The 18,690-nt window shown below is 32.9% G+C and overlaps 2 protein-coding genes and 1 long non-coding RNA gene across 3 annotated transcripts; all 3 read right to left on the bottom strand.

Annotated features, from left to right (window-relative positions):
• Positions 1-6,809: 6,809 nt before the first annotated feature.
• Positions 6,810-10,009, bottom strand: LOC141486196 (uncharacterized). Its single transcript, XM_074183919.1, has 3 exons — positions 9,558-10,009; positions 8,920-9,153; positions 6,810-8,412 (listed from the first exon to the last, which is right to left on the bottom strand). Exons 1-3 carry the CDS (start codon positions 9,634-9,636, stop codon positions 7,241-7,243), a joined length of 1,485 nt encoding a protein of 494 aa, XP_074040020.1. The 5' UTR covers positions 9,637-10,009; the 3' UTR covers positions 6,810-7,240.
• A 2,712-nt stretch (positions 10,010-12,721) lies between these two features.
• Positions 12,722-14,349, bottom strand: LOC141486133 (uncharacterized). The gene is made up of 4 exons (XM_074183856.1): positions 14,193-14,349; positions 13,811-14,040; positions 13,138-13,297; positions 12,722-13,034 (listed from the first exon to the last, which is right to left on the bottom strand). Exons 2-4 carry the CDS (start codon positions 13,985-13,987, stop codon positions 12,919-12,921), a joined length of 453 nt encoding a protein of 150 aa, XP_074039957.1. The 5' UTR covers positions 13,988-14,040; positions 14,193-14,349; the 3' UTR covers positions 12,722-12,918.
• Positions 14,350-14,356: 7 nt separating this feature from the next.
• Positions 14,357-18,405, bottom strand: LOC141486134 (uncharacterized). Its single transcript, XR_012467662.1, has 3 exons — positions 17,345-18,405; positions 14,590-14,798; positions 14,357-14,474 (listed from the first exon to the last, which is right to left on the bottom strand). It is a non-coding gene; the product is annotated as an uncharacterized lncRNA (long non-coding RNA).
• Positions 18,406-18,690: the final 285 nt, after the last annotated feature.

Below are 18,690 nucleotides of genomic sequence, written 5' to 3'. Positions count from 1 at the left end.
TGCTCACTGTTCGGCAGAAGTGAGAGATCATCTAAATGAAGTATTTCCCAATAAATGGATAGGACGGAATGGGCCTGTACGGTGGCCCGCTAGATCACCAGATTTGACGAAACTAGATTTTTTCTTATGGGGATACATAAAAAATATGGTTTACGTTGAGCCACCAACTTCTCCCGAAAATATGCGACTTAGAATAACGAATGCTTTTCGCAGCATTACACCAGCTGTCTTGCGCAGGGTAGAACAGTCTTTCAAACATAGACTTCAGCTCTGCATTCAAGAAAATGGAAGACATGTTGAACATATTTTATAAAAGTTTCATTATCAACCTTAATTAAACTCTCCCTTTTGTAGTTTTGTAATTTGCCAGTTGACAAATTTGAATATCTAGAACTCAAGCTCTGAATGAATATAATTACATGAAAAAAATAGTTATTTATAATGTTTCTTTCTTTTAACTTGTTTGGTTTGATATTGCACGATTTATGAGTGAAATTCTGCATCCAATGAAAAAATAATTTTCCATTTAGCAAAAAGTGATAGGTACATACATTTATTTCGTTAAAAAATATTTGTTTGGACACCTTCTAATGTACAAAATTGAAACAAGATATCTTTCGTATATTTTTATCAGTCGTCAAATGGATTTCGCTTTGAAAAAATGACCATTTTTCGAAAGAAATGCTCATTTAAGAAAAACTATTGAACTTAGCCATAGGGAATACTTAATGAAATTTGTAGAGATTTCGTTGGCGCTTCTTATGGATCAATAATATACAGGGTGTTCCATTTAATCTAAGGAAGATTTTGCAAATTTTCATTTACAATATTTGGCAAGCGGTTTTTCATACCCTGTATATCACAGGTCGATTTCAGATATATCGTTTGAGAGAGTTACCAATGTAGAATATTCGACCAAAAAAAAATTTCAACTGGACTTGGCACCACTTTATAATTTCAAATATTCTGAGTGACGAATATTGGAAAAAAAAACCTGTCATGCTAGATATCTCGAAAACCGTCAATATTTTCGAAGTGCAGATATACATAAAGTTTATTTTATTTTCTATGAAGAAACCGAAAAAGCGATAAAAAATATAGGTTGCCATTTAAAAAGACACAGTTGGGATCCGCCCAGAAAAAATCGAACACCCTGTGTGACCGCCAATATTTTTATTTTGTATTGTGCTAAATACAAATATATATATATATATATATATATATATATATATATATATATATATATATATATATATATATATATATTTGTATTTAGCACAATTTCATTCAGCATAACTGAAAAATAGTTGCCAACACTCTATTGCAGATTACTTATCTTTTGCAGTACCTTTAACCCCAGGTAATTTGACAATTAGATTATTCTGTCGGGTTTGAACATTTTTGGGAAAACAATGTTTATTCCACTTTGTACCATCTTTTGAATTCTAATATAAATTACTACGGCTTTCAGCACTTGGACGAACAGGTAATTCCGGCATTACTGCATCTTCTTCGTGCTCAAACTCACTATCAGATATGTGGTCACTGAGGAATACATCAGCGTCAGCTCCGGAATCGTCTTGAGTCCAAAAAAGCTTCGTCAATTTCAACTTCGAACAGTTTTCGCAACCTCTCTTCCTCCCGTGTGTAAGAATCCATTATACTGACAAAAACAATTATCTATATTACCAATATTATTGCTATTTCGAAATCACCCTTTGGTACACAAAATAATAAAACTTACGCAAAAGTGCGCGTTGGGTCCAGTTGACCGAAATCAGCCCTAGAATCGATGATTTTCACTTCTCAGCGTTAAAACTACTAATCAGCATATTTTGTAATCTATCTTGAAGGTACTGACTCGCACAAACTTCGACGTATCCTCTGACGAAAGCACGAACACCATCGGTTATCACCCTTAAAATAGTTAGAACTGATACAATAATTTGAACACAAATTCCTATGAATTCAACGGAGTCTAGTTCATTACGCAACAACTGACAATAATAAATTAGCTCATCAACTCAAATTAAAACTTTCCACAACGACAGACATATAAGGATAATTCAATTTTAATAGAAACAAGAATATATAGTAAATAAGTTCCAGTTCATCTTTGCCCCCAGGCTTCAGGAACATCAAACGTCATGGACCTGAAGACGGTAGCTTATATTTTTTCAAATGGCACAACATGCAAATCAACGCCCCCTTCCAGATATCTTAAAAAATCCGAGGGGTGCAAGTCGCTATTTTCATCAAAAGTTGGTAAAATTTTGGCTAAATTACTGAAAGAAAATTGTTCTGTGGTATTACTTTGCGTCACGTGGTCTTACATCATTTGCATTATTGGTATGTACAGGGTTATTTGTAAAACCATCATTTTGTGAATTTTCTATTACATATGCAACGATTTTACTAACTAAATTATTCAAATCTACATTATTCACACTTGGTAAGGGGGTTGAAAAAAATGATTGATAAGGGGGTGGCTGATAGTTTGGAACGAACATTCCGCTTGTTTGATGATTCTGTGGATTCAAAGGCATTTTTGAAACATTGTTTGCCGTTGCCCCCTGATGATAACACCTTCCTGCAAAATCAGTTGTTTTCTGACTAGTCGGTGCACCCTGACTAATATCTGCTCTCTGACAAATTTTTGCCCCCTTACCTGAATCTACTTCCGGAAAATTAGTTATTCCCTGACTTGATTCAGAAAAATATAATTCTGTGGCACCCGTTGTCTGTTGATTTGTTCTTTCCCCCTGTATAAAGTTTGCCCCCTGATTGAGAGAAAGTTTTGAAAAATCACTTCTTTCGTTGCTAGAACACGCATTCCGTGATGATGATTCAATTACTGGAGAAGCGATTGGTGATATGTCAGCTATTTCCCTACCTAGTACTAGTTTTTCCCTATAATTTGTTATTGGCGTTCGATTCAAAGTTCCAGATGTCCTTGGAATCGCTCCTGTTGAGTTCGTAACTGGTGGATATTCCACGTTTAAATTTTCTAACAATAAATTAGGAACAGTCCTACCTTGATCTTCGATGTTCCTTGGGGTACCTGAATCTCTTTGGGGCAATCCTTTGTCTAGGAGAGAATAGTTCGATGATTTTCTTGGTCTTAGGGTTCTCTCAGTCGGTTCCTTATCCATAATTCTTCCTCAGTTTATCCCAGCACACAAAACAGCCCCACGTTGGGCGCCAAGTTGCAAAGAAACGAAATACTCTCAGGGTTTTTAGAATAAAAGACTGTGGCTTCTGCTGCACTGGCTGGGATTCTTTATTGGGAATAAATTTTTCTTTGATGATGACTTCACAGATTAGACTATTTTCGATCTACAACTATAAATGACCATCGATAATATTTCACATACATAAAATGAAAATAATCATAACAAGAGATAGTCTTATGAACTACTCACCTATAAATGACCGTGGCGACCACTATAAATCATTCAACAACAATTTATGAATTGGATAAAGCCAAAATGGTTCATATATTTTGCGAATCGAGATCAGTCGTTGATTTGCTTCACCATGAAATTAGAAAGGTCATCATCTTTCAGCGAACGAAAATTCGAGAGCCTATTCCTTTTTTATAAATTTGCAACACAAAAACGCGCATTCCGATATCGCGAATAATTTTCAATTCAATGTGCGAATTGTAGGCAACCCGTGATGTCTCTGCATGCATCACCGGTTATCACCCTTAAAATAGTTAGAACTGATACAATAATTTGAACACAAACTCCTATGAATTCAACGGAGTCTAGTTCATTACGCAACAACTGACAATAATAAATTAGCTCATCAACTCAAATTAAAACTTTCCTCAACGATAGACATATAAGGATAATTCAATTTCAATAGAAACAAGAATATATAGTAAATAAGTTCCAGTTCAAAGCCTCCGCGGGTATGTAGGGCATTCTTTATCTGTCGCTTTGTGGTTGTGGTTATCTATCCTGGCTCTCTCGCAGTTTATGCATTTTGTTCGTCCCCTCTTTGGGCACTCTTTTGTTTTGTGTTCAAGCGCGTATATTCCACACGCTACAGAGCTTCTACAGTCCTTTGCGAAATGCCCATACCTCTGGCAGTTATAACATCTTATTACTCGGACATTCTGTTTTCTGTTTAAAATCTGTTATTCCGTCAACCAGCTGTCGCACCCCTACGAACGACAACCCTCAGAAGTCGAAACATGTGCGAGCTACGGATTAACGAGGTCTTATCTTTTGACGTGTGATTTCTAACACGGGTTGGACGATAGCAAGTGAAGATCGATCGTTCAGACTAGGGCTTGAACCACCGACCAACACGGCAGTCAATTCGAGTGAGTGAACAAAGCACCCGCGCCGAACCGCTTGGCTACCGACCGACTCTAACGTTGTGTTTTTGCCATCCTATGAGGACTTTTCCTTTCTCTATAAGTTTGCTTCTTATTTTTGGGCTGATCTCAATTACCCACGTGCATGTATTGCCATTTCTGTCTCCATATTTATAAAGGGATCTGACCTCCTCTGGGTCTTGAACTGGGATGTCAAGGAAGTCGTTTATGTTGTCGCTGAATCTTTTGTTCGAGAAGTATTTGTTGACCCACAGTACCGCCATTCTTGGTTTTAGCTTTGTTATCGTCCTTGCTTCTAGCCCAAGTTCCTCTAATCGTTTCTTATTCAGGTCAAGCCTGGCGGTGATTAGCTTTACGCCTCCCTTGATAGGTATTGTCTTTTCTATTGTTATTCCCAGATCTTCGGGGAATTGCTCTTCCAGCTTTTTCATGACGTCATCGCTGCTTTTCATTTCTTTCTGTTCCTTATTCGGGTAAATCACGATGAATTGATTGCCGTTTGTTTGGATAGGTTTTAGATTCGGGATCTTGATTTTTGGTTTCGCACTTGGTTTAACTAACTGGGCGTAGTTTGTGAGAATGAGGAGGCTGTCTTGTTTGAGTTGGATATCATATCCAGTTTTTCCTCTATTGTTCCCAGGCGGTTTATCAGGGACGATTCTATGATGTTATGTCTGCTTATATCAGCTTATATCTACTTACCGACTCTTTGCCGGCGCTTATTATATTTAACAAGTTTGTTTTGGCGTCGCCAAACAATCTCTTGTGGTTCGATATGTTTTCCTCCTGATTACCTGTCTTTGCCTCCTGTTCATTTAGGTCTTTAGGGATGGTTAATTGTGTAACAATTGGCGTTTCTTTAGCTGACCCTTGGCTAGATGTACTAGCCACGTCGCTGATTTCTTCCGTGTTCGCATGACCCGGGTTGCCCCGAGAATTTTTCCTTGCGTTGCCTTCTTCAGCTTTGTCATTGTTTCCTTGTACATTGTTTGTTGAGTTATTTGTTTTGTGTGTTGAGTTAGTTGTATTTTTAATATCTTCCATAGTTGTTCCCTCGAGTAATAAAGAAATATCTTTCCGGTCCTGCAGAACCTCTTGCAGGACTGGGGCTTAATATATGGCCGGAAGTCGCCTAGTTCCGGGAAGCAGCACTATGTGTCATAAGAAATTGAGAAATATACGAATTTTGAGGCGAGATTTTGATAGCGAAAAAGGTTTTGAAAAAGGAAAATAACGGTTTTCCGAAATGTTAACCACTCAAGAAAGCTAAGTATTAATATTCAATTTTTTAAATTTTGTAGACAAAATTTATGAATACGACAAGTTAGTGACTAATTGAACTTTCCAGTAGTTTATATTACGGGGTGAATTTTTCAGTTTGCTTTTTTACTACACTTCAGCAGATTCTCTATTGATTTATATTTTATTTTTGTTCAGTATGTAAGGTAAATCAGATCAAGCTAATTGAAAATGTTGCTTCTTTTATTACAAAGTAGTAATGTAAACAATTGACCTTACTTTAATACAGATTAGACAAAAACGAATTTTACAAATCGTCGTCTTGGAGGAGAAGTGAGCCAAGCCACACAACAGCTGTTTGTAGAAAATGGACTGTAAAGTTTTACTTAACACTTGTTCCTTCGTATTTATTTATTTATCTACCCTAATTTCATGAAAGCTTTCTCTCATATATGAAGGCTGTCTTCTATGAAACTGACAATATGAAAAAATGTAAAAAACTAATTATCACTGGTGATAATAAGATAATTAACACTTAGCTTCTTTCACCACCCTAATATAACTAATATCACATAATATGTTCATGCATGTGAAAAGAGCTAAGTGATAAAATTAAACTATTATTATAATACCAGCCACCCCACCAATTTGGTAGGGCATTAGTATGGTCATTATGGTCTTAAACTCTCAAAAGGCATCAATAATAAACAATTACAACTTGAAACTTTCTTTATTTAAATGATTATCATATTGACATTAAAATTAATTTTTCAAATTTATAATTATATCATGTACAAAAAATATTGAAAAAAAATATATCAAGGAACATGCAAAATGATTATATCTACTCAAATTCATCAGAGTCAGAGTTGGTGCTCCCAGAAGTTTGCAGGTTTTGGTAAAATTTATGGTAGACGGACGGTATTTTATTTGTGTTACAAAGAAATAATAGACCTTTTAATTTTTTTTCATCAATTGAAAGGCGAGAGTGGTATAGTTGGTCAACATTATTTGCAGTAAATTTTTCCCGGGTTGGCTCCTAATGCATAATTGTTGAAAATCGTTTTCACTTAACTGGTTTTTATAATAAATATACAATGGTGAATCTTTTTTAAACTGTAGCCACTTAACATCCAGCCACCTCATAATATTGCCATCTACATTTTTATTTCTGTTCGTTATTAATTGTTTGCTATATGTTTTAAAATCTAGGAACTTAGTGTAATCCATTTCCTTCACAGTGTACGGAGGATTACTCAGTTTGGCAGTTCTTGCCACTGTATACCACTGGTCTGGAATGAATATATCTATTTTTCTTCCTCTATTTTCAATAGTAGAATGGACACTGTCACATTCCATTTCTGAATGTCCAGACTCCATAAACTTTTGATTGATAATTTTTAAGTTATCTGATAAAGATAAAGCTTTTAGAAACATTGCAGACAAAATCGTATTTCGATTCTGCCCAGAAGCGGTGTCAGAATAAAATGTCACTTCAGTTACTGCAGGAGGTAAATCAGAAAGTAGCTGCCACAAACAGGTAGCTACTTCTGATGCTCCTTTAGTCCCATCCGTTTCGTGCCACATGAAATTTGAGACAGTGCCATCTGCAAGTGTATAGACTGTAAAATTGTATGTTTTCAATTTTTTTTTTTAGTACAATTGCCCAATTCCAAGCTGAGGAGTAAGTAAGATTTTTTCCAAATCCATGGTGTATGACCTGAAGCTTGTATCATTACGAGCCCTTTCTTTGTCTTCTTTTTTGTGATTTCGGGCTTCTTCTTTTCTTAAAATATGTAATTCAAAATCATGTTGACTCTTTAATTTTTCTTCCTCTGATTTATTTTTGAACTGAGTGCAATAATCGCATTGATCTTTCTTGGGTCTGTGGAAACCATAATTATATTCTGTAGTGAAAATATGCTTGTAAAAAGAAGAAGTGACTGGTGTCTCGTTGTGCTCCTCGCAATATTTCAGGTAATCTTGATACAAGCGATTTTCTGATAACCCAGAAGGGAGGTACATCCTTTTAGAATCAGTCCTACAATAGTGTGATTCAATTACTTGAATTGAATTTATGTGACTTCGTACAATCTCTCTTCGGTTTTCTGAAATTTTATTTGGGGCTGGGTTGAAACCTCTTTTGTCTTCTTCTACAACTCCAGTATCTAGGGTTTTTTTCATCACAGTTTCGATTTTTTTCCCAGAAATATCTAAAGTGCCGAGGAAAAAGTTTTTGCAAACTTGTTGTTTTCCTTTTGAAGATGTCAAAGAGTATACCAGGGTATATTTTCTTCGTGAGGAAGCATTAGTTTCATCAACTATTGCATACCGCCTCTTCGGCACATTCTTTGAAACACACTTGCTGATAAAGCTCCACCTTGATCTTTCATCTTTAAGGGATAAATAGTCATGAAAAATTTGTTCTCTTTCGTGCAAGCTAAATTTTTCATTACAGTTGTAATGACATTTACACATTACTGGTTTAACAGCTTTACCTCTCACAATATTTCCTTTTTGAGATAAGTGTTCTTTACCTTCAAGCCTAAGGTGTCGTTGTTTATTTCTTTTCCAAGTTAGTGTCAAACGTTTCCGCTTTCTTGTTAGTTTATTTTCTTCTACTTCACTTCTTGATCGTTCATTTTCTTCTACTTCACCACTTTGGTTATTTTTCTTCACAATCTTCAGAGCATTGCTTTTTTTCTTTTTTCTTCTATGCCGTTCTATAACCTCATTTTCCGAAGAATCGGAAGTTGAGTGTGATTCAATGTAGTTGGGATCTTCATTAGAGTCAGAAGCTGCAAAGGGATCTTCATAACTTGAATCTAAAAAAAATCCTTATCAGAACTTAACAACAGATGGACTGTTTTTACAAAAATGTGGTTCCCTACATATACATACATATGATACAAAGACAAATTTATGACTCAACATTGTTTGATATCAACATTGTAAAATAAATTATGCTTATTCTAATCAAGGACCTCTCTTATTTTTATAATAACTCTGACAAAACATTTTCATGATGTACAATGAAAAATACGTGCGTTAATAATTTTATAAAACTCTTAGGACAAGAAAAAATTGACGCATCCTTTGGTTGCTTGGAATGCATTTTCTCTCTATATGAAAATGCATTTTTTTTACCCTAAAAGTCTTACAAAATTAATAATTCGCGTATTTTGCATTGGACGTACTGAAAATGTTTTGTTTCTCTATGGGAAAATTAATTTTAATCATAATAGAAGTTTGCAAACCATAATCAGCATAATATGATAGGTTGTTATTAAGATTATAATCATTGATTCTAGATAGATAACATCGGTATTTACCACTGATTTTACTTCGTGAATCTAGAGATTCCTCACATTCTCTCTCATTGTTGCTTTTATCAATATCGTTGTGAGAAACTGTTCCCATCTCTTCCATTCCATTTTTGTTTCTTGAAGTGGGAGGCTCCTCTGCCTCACATGTTGAATGTCCATCTCCGTTTTTTAAGGCTGGTGTATTCTGAATCGTTTTTTGTCTATCACATTCAGCTGTGTTATCTGTTTTACCATTGCGACCTGTCGATAACGTAATTGATTTATCACTTTAGAATGGTAGGTTATCGTTCTTGAGAAGTAAAACTAACTCAATAAAAAGTTGTTTGTGAATGAAAATACGTCTTTACATTCTACTAAATTAAATAAGACTACTTTCAGTCCTTGTTGAAGTTGAGTTCAATCCTTTGACCTAGCTGTTTGTCAACCCGAAAAATAATTTTTTCCTGTCTACCAATTGAATTTTCTTAATTATAAGTAAAGATGAAAAATCGAAACTAATCATATTTGATAAAAACATTTAGTAGAACGTAAAGACGTATTTTCATTCTTCAACAACCTATTATTATCATTTTAGGTTATGATACTTCATTATTAACTTATCATCTTGAAAGATGAAAATAATATGAGAAATAATAAATACTTACCGAGGGTATTATTCTCGCTGCTAATAGTACCCTTCAAACACAGTTGAACCAACAATTTGCCACGTGAATTGTATGCCATTGTATTGACAACTCTAAACAAACTGAATATAAAACAACAAACACAAGTGTGGCGTATGTGGGGATCCACGGTGGTCACGGACTGTTACTATGCGGCTTAGCTCTGTTCACCACAAAAGAAAATTCGTAATTGGTTGGGGATTGTATTGGTGAAGAAATGTATGCCGCTTGAGGAAGTTTCACCACTGCAGGAAATATGCGTATTTTCATTTAGCTTCTTTCACACTTTAGTGGAATTCAAGGTTACAACTAAAGTATCCGTTAACTCTCTTCACCACTGTATTTTTCAACGTTTTTCGATTGATGTGTTGTTGTTAACTCAATTTGTCCAAAAATGTGGCTTAGCTCTTTTCACCACCAAGGCGACGAAATACAAAACACCAAATCAGATTTTAGCGATTTTGCCATGTATCAAAATGGCTTTTATTTCTTTAAACGAAAACCGTTAGTCGTACGAAAAAATATCCAAAGATCAAATCAACTTCAAAGTAAATAAGTTTTTCAAAAATAATATTGGTTTTGAGAAAAAGCAGTGGCGTACAAATTTTTTTTTGAGAAAAATTCAATACAAATCCTGTTCGAACACCACTGGTAGAAATTTTTTAAAAACTTTCATATTAAAATGTGTACCAAATTTTGTGGAAATATCTGGAGTGGTAGGAAAGTTATGATAAAAAAGTTACTTTTTCTTGAAACATTAACACCCTGTATCTCGGAAACAAAGCATTTTCAGACATATTTTTATTTGAAAAAATGTCTTATTTTCTTGCATTCTTCACAGTGTTAACAGGAAAGTACCAACTTAAAAATCACCCTGTATATTCAACTCCTCCCTTCAGGATTATTGAAATGATAATTAATTGTGTATTTAGTTAAATACATAATAATAGTTCGAGGCATGACTTTTCTACATGGAAATGATTTGTGCAATATATAAATATTCAATGATACATGTCAAATGTAACACGTATTTTATATACTTATTCATAATTGATGAAATCCATAACGTAATTTCAAAACACTTTGTGTGATTTTCACTAGACAATTATTTTCAAAACCGCTATAGGTATTTTTCTATACAATAGCTTCGTCAGGCGAGTTATAGTACTGCATGTGTTATAAAGTACACAGTTATATAGTTGGGTTACGTTAAAAGTGAGTGGGCCTATTCGACCCTCCACCTTAACCCATAAGGGTTTATGGTGAACCACGCGCATTCAAATTCGGCCAAATAGAACTAGGTTCTGAACAAAGCCGATTAATTTATGTGGTGAGTAATCTTTCAAGTCAGATGGTAAGAGTGAGACTCTGTCAAACTCTGAAAACCTGATTCATTCCACAGTGGGCAGGCACAAAGTATGTGCACTGCTGTTTCATGATTTTCCGTACAGAAACGACACACACTGTCTTCCGACAATCCGAGTCTCTGCATATGGTGATTTAGACGACAGTGGTCTGTGAGAAGGTCAGTTATATAGTATTATGTAGTACTGTAACCCGTCTGCAAAATATTTTGTACAGGAACATAAATTATTTAAAATTATTCGTAAAAAAGATCAATGAACGTATTTTGACTTGACTTAACATACCTGGATAAATTGAAGATATCCTTTGTTGTGTAGTTGGTGCTTATTTAACCCATTAGGGACTGAATTTTCAAAATGGAGATATTCAACTAGATATTGTGTTTTTCTGCTTTGATAGGTGTGTTAACATTGTACAAAAGTGATTTTATGCGCATGCGCACTATACATATTAAAATACTGGCTGTACCATATATGGCACGCTAGTATCCTGACCTACTGAAAATTCCAAAAATGTTCGAGATCGTTTATATTTTTTGATAAGAATAAGACATATTTTTACAAATTTAAATACGTTGGTGGTAATTAGCAACACAGGAAATACACAATCCCACATCGCATTTTTGACACTGGGTTCTGACAGCACTTGATGTAGTATGTTTACCTGCGCAAAGCCGTCGCTTATTATTAGCTATATTTTCAACAAAATGATCAATACGATCGTATCTGATATCGGGGATCATTCTGCTTCCGAATGTGGAAGTGGAAGGTCGTCCAGCATATTTAGGTAAGTTCTGGTAAGTTTTCAAATAAACTTGTCCTATTTCTCTACGGAAATTCAACTGAGATATAGATGGATTATCCCAGATAGCACATGGATGTCCCGTGGACGTTAACAGGACGGACGTCACTGGATATTTAGACGTTCGCTGGACGTTCATTTTAAATCCGTCGACATCCACAGGACGTCCGTGGGACGCCCATGTGTTACAAAAAACTGCATCCCCAAGACGTCCCAATTATATATGCAAGGGACATCCTCAGGACGTAAAAAAGAACATATATTGTACTTAAAATGGACATATATATAGGATTTAAATAGGATATTTATAGGACTTAAAAAGGACATGTCACACCTCGGCGACAATAGCGTCAAAAAACTGCTTTTTGGTAAAGCAAAAATAAAGTTTACTTGTATTGATAAATCAAAGTAAGAATACTTTGGAAACGGCTATGGTTTTAATAAAAGAGTATATATGTTGTACTTTCAAACTTATATTTCTCAATATAAGCAAACTTTATTTTTGCTTTATCAAAATGCAGTTTTTTGAGCTGTAATGCTATATTAAATTAAGAAGATGCAAATTATGTTGTTCTATCATCAACCATCTTAACAGCAATAACCCTCCAAAGTTTTAAAAATACGAATTTCAACTGTTCCAACTATTAGTCAAGGTATGTATATATATATATATATATATATATATATATATATATTTTTTTTTTGAATAATGCAACTGATTTTCCTTTCTTTTCAGTAATTTAATATGAATTCAAACTAGTTTGAAGTATAGAGCCAGATGATGACGGAACTACTAGCCGTCGAAAGCGCTCGCATATAAATAAATAGAAGTTGTAAAATTTCAAATCCTTTTTGTAACCTTTATTCATATTAAAATATATATATATATATATATATATATATATATATATATATTTTATATATATATATATATATATATATATATATATATATATATATATTTTGAATGATGCAACTAATTTTCCTTTATTTTCAGTAATTTAATATTGAAAAAATATTTTTACAATAAGGAATTTGAAGCTTTTACACTTCTGTTTAATTAAATGCGAGCGCTTTTGATAGCTGTCAATTAAATTGAAACTCTATAACAAATTAGCCTATATAAAATTAACAAGTGTAAATCAAAAACACATTTTAATTGGAAAAAAACACTACATTATATTGTATTGTTGATGCTTTTTGCACATTTTTCTGGACAACGTCGTAACCAACTTTGGATACATTTTTCTGTTTCACATGATGAACCACCTAAGGCTGCTTGTTCTGCGGCATCTATAAAAAATTTATAATGTATATTTACTTATACGTAACATCATATATATGTTCATATTAACATTGTAAATTTAAACAAAAAGTAACAAGATTAATAACTTACCGATTAATACTTTTGTAATCTTTAAAGTATGAAATGGCTTTTTCCCTTTTCTTCCATAAAAACTGAACCCTTGCGCAAATTCAACTGTCAAAAGAGTTGAGCAAACCCTTCTTATGAAATGAGAAGTGTCTTTTCCTCCCAGTTTGGACAGTTCATTCACCTAAAATTCATTATTTGTCAAAAATTAAAATGGGACAACTAGTGGAATGCATAGTATGTCAGTAATTTTGATATTTATTTTTTTATCCTTTTTCAATTCTACATTTTTGAAAAAACCTTATTATTTATAAAAATTTGAAATTTCAGTTTTAGTAGTTTAGAATTAATCAAAGGCAATGTTTTAGTCCACAAATAATTCTTCAATAACTTTAAATTTGGAAAGGAACCCTTATTTCAAAATAAGTAAATAAATAATAAATGAAATAAAAATTTAGTTATGAAGTACTAGTTTACTCCTCATTATAAGATAAAAGATTCTAATGAAAACAGAAAGGAAGCTAGGACAAACAGCATGACACCACTGCTTCAGAAAAACTTTGACCTAAATGTGAACGAAGTCTATTTCGAAATGAAAAAGTACTTACGAAATACTAACTTAACTGAATACTTATAAGATTATCTACATTTGAGTAACTGTAAAATTTTAAATATTGGTCACAGTAGAAATACTTACAGCAAGTGTGTACACTGATGATGAATTTAAGTGGTTATTAAACCTGTCCAAGGTTTCTTGATCATTAATAGGAAATTTAACATCTACCAGTTTGTCATACAAAGATTCAGATTGCTCTGGAACAGCACGAAAGTTTCTTTTTAATTGTTGCATCTCCAACAGCACATCACTGGTCATGTGTTTAATAACATTTGTTTGTGTTAATATTGTTTGTAGTATAGGCCTGTCATCTGAAAGGGTTTTTAAATTTTATTTAAGATACTGATTACCCAATGAATTTTATATTATTACTTGAATTTTGAATACCACACCAAAACATTTGATTATACTGGTCTTTATTTAGCCCACTAATCTTCATAATGATATAATACATATGCATTACCTTTCCTCGTACAACATTTATTGCAGGTTTGGTTACACACTGCTTCAGCTCTGCTTTGGCTTCCACCAACACTTGAAATTGGTGTTGTGAATACCACTGTTTCTAAAAAAAGAATATAATGTACTTTAAGTGATATATATCTCTTTATATTAGTTTAAAATAGTTCATCATCTGAAGATGAACATATTTTATTGATACGCTTTCTCTTGTTTTCTTTTTCTGACTGAAGGTCACTAGTTTCTTCGGCTAATTTGGTTTTGGCCCGTGCACTTAAGTAGTTGTCTGCAAAAAACCCAAAAATGTACACTTATGTAAATTTATATTTTTGTTTTCAATATGACTCAATCTATACAATCTACATCATCACATACAATCTATATTAAAAATCTATACCCACCACATGTTGCATTTCGAAATACTTTTATTTTGTGTAGTGGCCAACATGTGTTAACATTTTCGTTATTAATAATCATATTCTTCACTGAAGAATATTTTTGTGTTGGCCAGTAGCACTGGTCACCAATAATCCAGGAAGTGGGTACGGCTTCCACCGACTCATCTTCAAAACCCACTACTGTCCACGTTTTTTCCATAACTATATATGCACTCAAAAGAAAGACAAAACATTAGAAATATTTTTTGATTATACAGATATGCTATTATTTGAACAAGATACCTTCCAAATTTCAGAAAACAAGTAAGTATCAAACTATCTGTAAATTATATATAGTGTGCTGTTACAAAATTAACTGTATAATTAGCCAGTAGAACAATGCAAAAATATGTTAAATAAAATTATACTTATAGCAGAATTTAAGACACTTGAGTTTTGTTTAGTCGAAAAATATGTCTTATAACCACAAAGAACTATTGATTATAACATTAGCAAAATAAATATTTCTTGCTTATTGTCCATCTATTAAATTATTTGATTTACACCGATACACAAAACAACAAGCAAGTTTAATGTTTAATGAGTTAAAAACTAAGTTTTACATGTTTATTTTTAAAAAAACATTAAAAAAATATATAAGGGCTTCTGATGCTGTATTAATTTTTAGAATGTAATAAAGGAAAGATAATGAATATATCTTCAAATTTCAATTTCAAACATTTGCAGGTAACATCATTAATGCTGTATGAATCGAGAGTACCAAACTCTTTACTCACAGAATAAATACTTATATTAGAAGAAGGAAATGGCTCTTCATAAAAATTTGTTACATTAAGAAATTCATTACCAATAATTACAGTGCCACTTTCAGTTAATAATATATTTTTGATAATTATTATAGTTCCATTTGTCAGTTGACAACAATTATTTGGTTCAGAAATTTGTAAAGAAAAGTTTTCAAATAAAATTTTTTTAAATTGCTTTTGATACTTCAGATTCAGTGTAGTTCCATCTTCATGACTATTTTCCAAGGAAGGGTAATTTGTTTTAATATTTTGTTTCAATACCAGTCTTTTTTCACTATGTCTTTTAACTATTTGCGACAATGGCTTATCGTTTTTTCTTAGTGACCTTAAAATTGACTGTAAGTAATTTTCAAACGGAAATGCAGAAAATGTGTCAAGAGGTCCATGATTTTTGACATCAGTTGGAAGATGGAGTAAATTGTGTATATTATGTGAAACATGTTGTGGTCCATATATCTGTTTGAAACTTTTGATAAAGTATGTTAGCAAATTATATGCATAATCAAGGTACTCAAAATATTTGGTGTGTGACAATATAGTTGAGGCTATGTGTAAAATTAAAAAATTTATATAGAAATTTTCATTTATTTTTCCTCTTAAAACTATTGGACCAGTATAAAATAAAAATTGACGGAACTCTGTTGCCTTCCATCGTTTCAATTCATTTAAACTTCGAGGCTTTCTATTAAATTCTTGTGGAACAGATTTCTGCATACTAAGCAGTGACATAGAAATATTTGCAATTTGTTGTTTTGTAAACCGAGTAGATTTTTTACCACAACACCATAATAAAAGTAATTTTTTCATTACCCCCAAACACAACAAATGCATATAATCAAGAGGAAAATTATCTACTAAATTTACATTAGGTATAAATTTTAATATTGATAAACCATTATAACTAGTTTTTAAAGAAAAGTTATTTATATCTGGGAAACACACTCTTTTATCTCTATATTCTCCTTTTATTGTACATTTACTGCATGATTCATAACCAGCATGACCTTTACTGTAAGTAATATAGGCTTTTGCAGGAACATCACAAATAAAAGCCTTGATTTTAACAGAAACTTGTTTTTCATCTATTATGATTTTATTGTTTATTAAATCAGTAACTTCTTTAACAAAATCTTCTAAAAAAATATTTGACTCCTTCGGTTTTTCATAACCATGGTAAATACCAATCATATCAACAGCAGAAGTTCCACTAAGTCTACACAATATAGGATATACCTGACTAGTGGAACTTTTTGAAAAAGGCAACCCATCAACATTTACATTTAATTCAATAATAGTCGTTTTCTGAAAATAGGAAGGAAAACAAGCAACTAAATGTTTAATACAGGCTTCTACACCAAAATGATAATATTCACCAGGATCTACAATTTTTGTATTAACTAGTCTGCAAGTACTGAGTAATGTTCTCGCATCAAGTGGTAGTTCTGGATGAACTTTATTAAAATGTTTTAATAAATCGTTTATAGCAATATGTGAAATATTATGTTTTACTGCCCAACAAGCCAAAAATGTGACACGTTGTTCATTGTTCCCAATTACATTATCTAAATTATTTTCTGATTGTGGTGCATTACCTTGTACTTCATCTGATAAACCACTTGTTTCAGATTCGAATGAAATAGAGTGAAATGCGGCTGTATCATCACTATCTGATGCAGAACTGGAAGAAGTAAATACAATATTGCTTGGTCCTGGTTGATTATACAAGTTATTGTCTATTTTTGATCTTTTCGCCCTCATATAATATTTCTGTAAATTACTCATGGTGTAATGTTAACACTATAAATGTCTACTATATAGAAATGAAGAAATTCAACTGCAATTAAGTATTGCCTGTGGACGATGCTTCTAACCAGAAGTGATGTATGCTTAATTTTAAGTAGATCAACTCATAGAAAAACACATATATCAATTATTATAGGTATTTAACTTACCTTGATCTTAAAAAGAACAGCCAATAAAAACGAATGACAATAAACTTCTAAAAATAGATAGAAGAGTAATAAAAAATTATAAATAAATTCAGGAAGCTTAAAACCATTTGCTAACTACTTTAACCTCAACTTGTCGTCTTCAGCGTTGTCAATTCCTCAATACTGTTTGACACTTAAACAACATAAAAATGTTTGAAGCATGCATGTTCGTTTTACCGCTTTCAAGTAATAGCAATACTAATAAAGGTTTCAAGATATTTTCTTAAATAGAGCTGAGTCGTATTAAAAAATTAATTAAAAATAAAAAATACTACTCAAAAGATTAAAACTCTCAATGTTTGGCGTCTTTTTCGCTCTTTTGGCAACATCGGCTAGGCAGTTCTTCTGCTGCATAAAAAATCGTAATTGGTCTGAAATATATACAGTTTGTTCATCATGCATGTACGACGCGCGACGTCTATCGGGAATATTGGAACTAATTTCAGATAGTAAAACAATAACAAAGTCCTGTCAAATTGTTGTGACACAGGTTGGAGTTTCTTGTTATTAACAATATTTAAAAATTATGTATCACTTACGCCGGTATCAGTTTCACAAAAAAGCATTATACTCATAAATTACCATTTGTTGAAAACACTAGCGCCATCATCGGAAAAAAATCTTCCGTATAGAAAGTTTATGAGGCAGCTAAATTCCAATGAGAGTTTACTGCAGAAAATCAGCCGCACTCCTGCAATCTCTCACTCTGGCAAAACACTGACAAAATTTTTATTTAGAGGCGAGGTTTTTATTTTAATATATTAAAATTTTATTGAATATGCCTCTGAGCTGTTTAATAGAAAACGAAACAAAAGATACAGGACCTAAACTGGACGTCCGACGGACGTCCAGTATTGGATATACGCGGGATATCCAAGTTAGGATATCCTTAGGACGTCCATTAAAGGTCCCGGGACGTTGGTATATAAAACGGACCTTTAACGGACATCCCATGGATGTTTTGTGCTATCTGGGATGTTTTCGATAAATAATCCAAGCATTCTGAATACAGCTATCTATCAACCAGGTGAAAATTGACCACCACCACTTTTTCTCTCTAATTCCAATTCTGTAAACATTTATATTGGAGTCCATTTGATCTGTTCTTCTCATATATTCGTTGTACTTTTCTGTACATTGGGGCCTGGGGATACCAATTTTCTTTTTTTCTTTGCACGATTAACGACAAACGTTTGATATTGGGTGAATACTATGCACAGTAGATGCAACAGTCACAATAGAATTATCCATCCTCCGTGTTACTACAACGTTTCCATCTGAAGTTGAGGCATAATCATATGTATCCC

Source organism: Leptinotarsa decemlineata, unplaced genomic scaffold (assembly GCF_025532065.1).
Source record: "Leptinotarsa decemlineata unplaced genomic scaffold, Ldec_3_MD MMD2_tig00026347_RagTag_RagTag, whole genome shotgun sequence".
Taxonomy (NCBI): Eukaryota; Metazoa; Arthropoda; class Insecta; order Coleoptera; family Chrysomelidae; genus Leptinotarsa; species Leptinotarsa decemlineata.
The sequence above is the reverse complement of the archived record's forward strand: the minus strand, read 5'-3'. Positions and strand labels throughout refer to the sequence as shown.

Excerpts from the sequence above, each read along its gene's own strand:
- LOC141486133 (XM_074183856.1), bottom strand. The coding sequence starts at position 13,987 with ATGACCAGTGATGTGCTGTTGGAGATGCAACAATTAAAAAGAAACTTT. Across the intron at positions 13,298-13,810 it reads CATCAGTGTACACACTTGCT|GTGAATGAACTGTCCAAACT; the intron begins GTAAGTATTTCT and ends AATGAATTTTAG. Across the intron at positions 13,035-13,137 it reads GATTACAAAAGTATTAATCG|ATGCCGCAGAACAAGCAGCC; the intron begins GTAAGTTATTAA and ends AATTTTTTATAG.
- LOC141486196 (XM_074183919.1), bottom strand. The coding sequence starts at position 9,636 with ATGGCATACAATTCACGTGGCAAATTGTTGGTTCAACTGTGTTTGAAG. Across the intron at positions 9,154-9,557 it reads CAGCGAGAATAATACCCTCG|GTCGCAATGGTAAAACAGAT; the intron begins GTAAGTATTTAT and ends CGTTATCGACAG. Across the intron at positions 8,413-8,919 it reads TTCACGAAGTAAAATCAGTG|ATTCAAGTTATGAAGATCCC; the intron begins GTAAATACCGAT and ends GATTTTTTTTAG.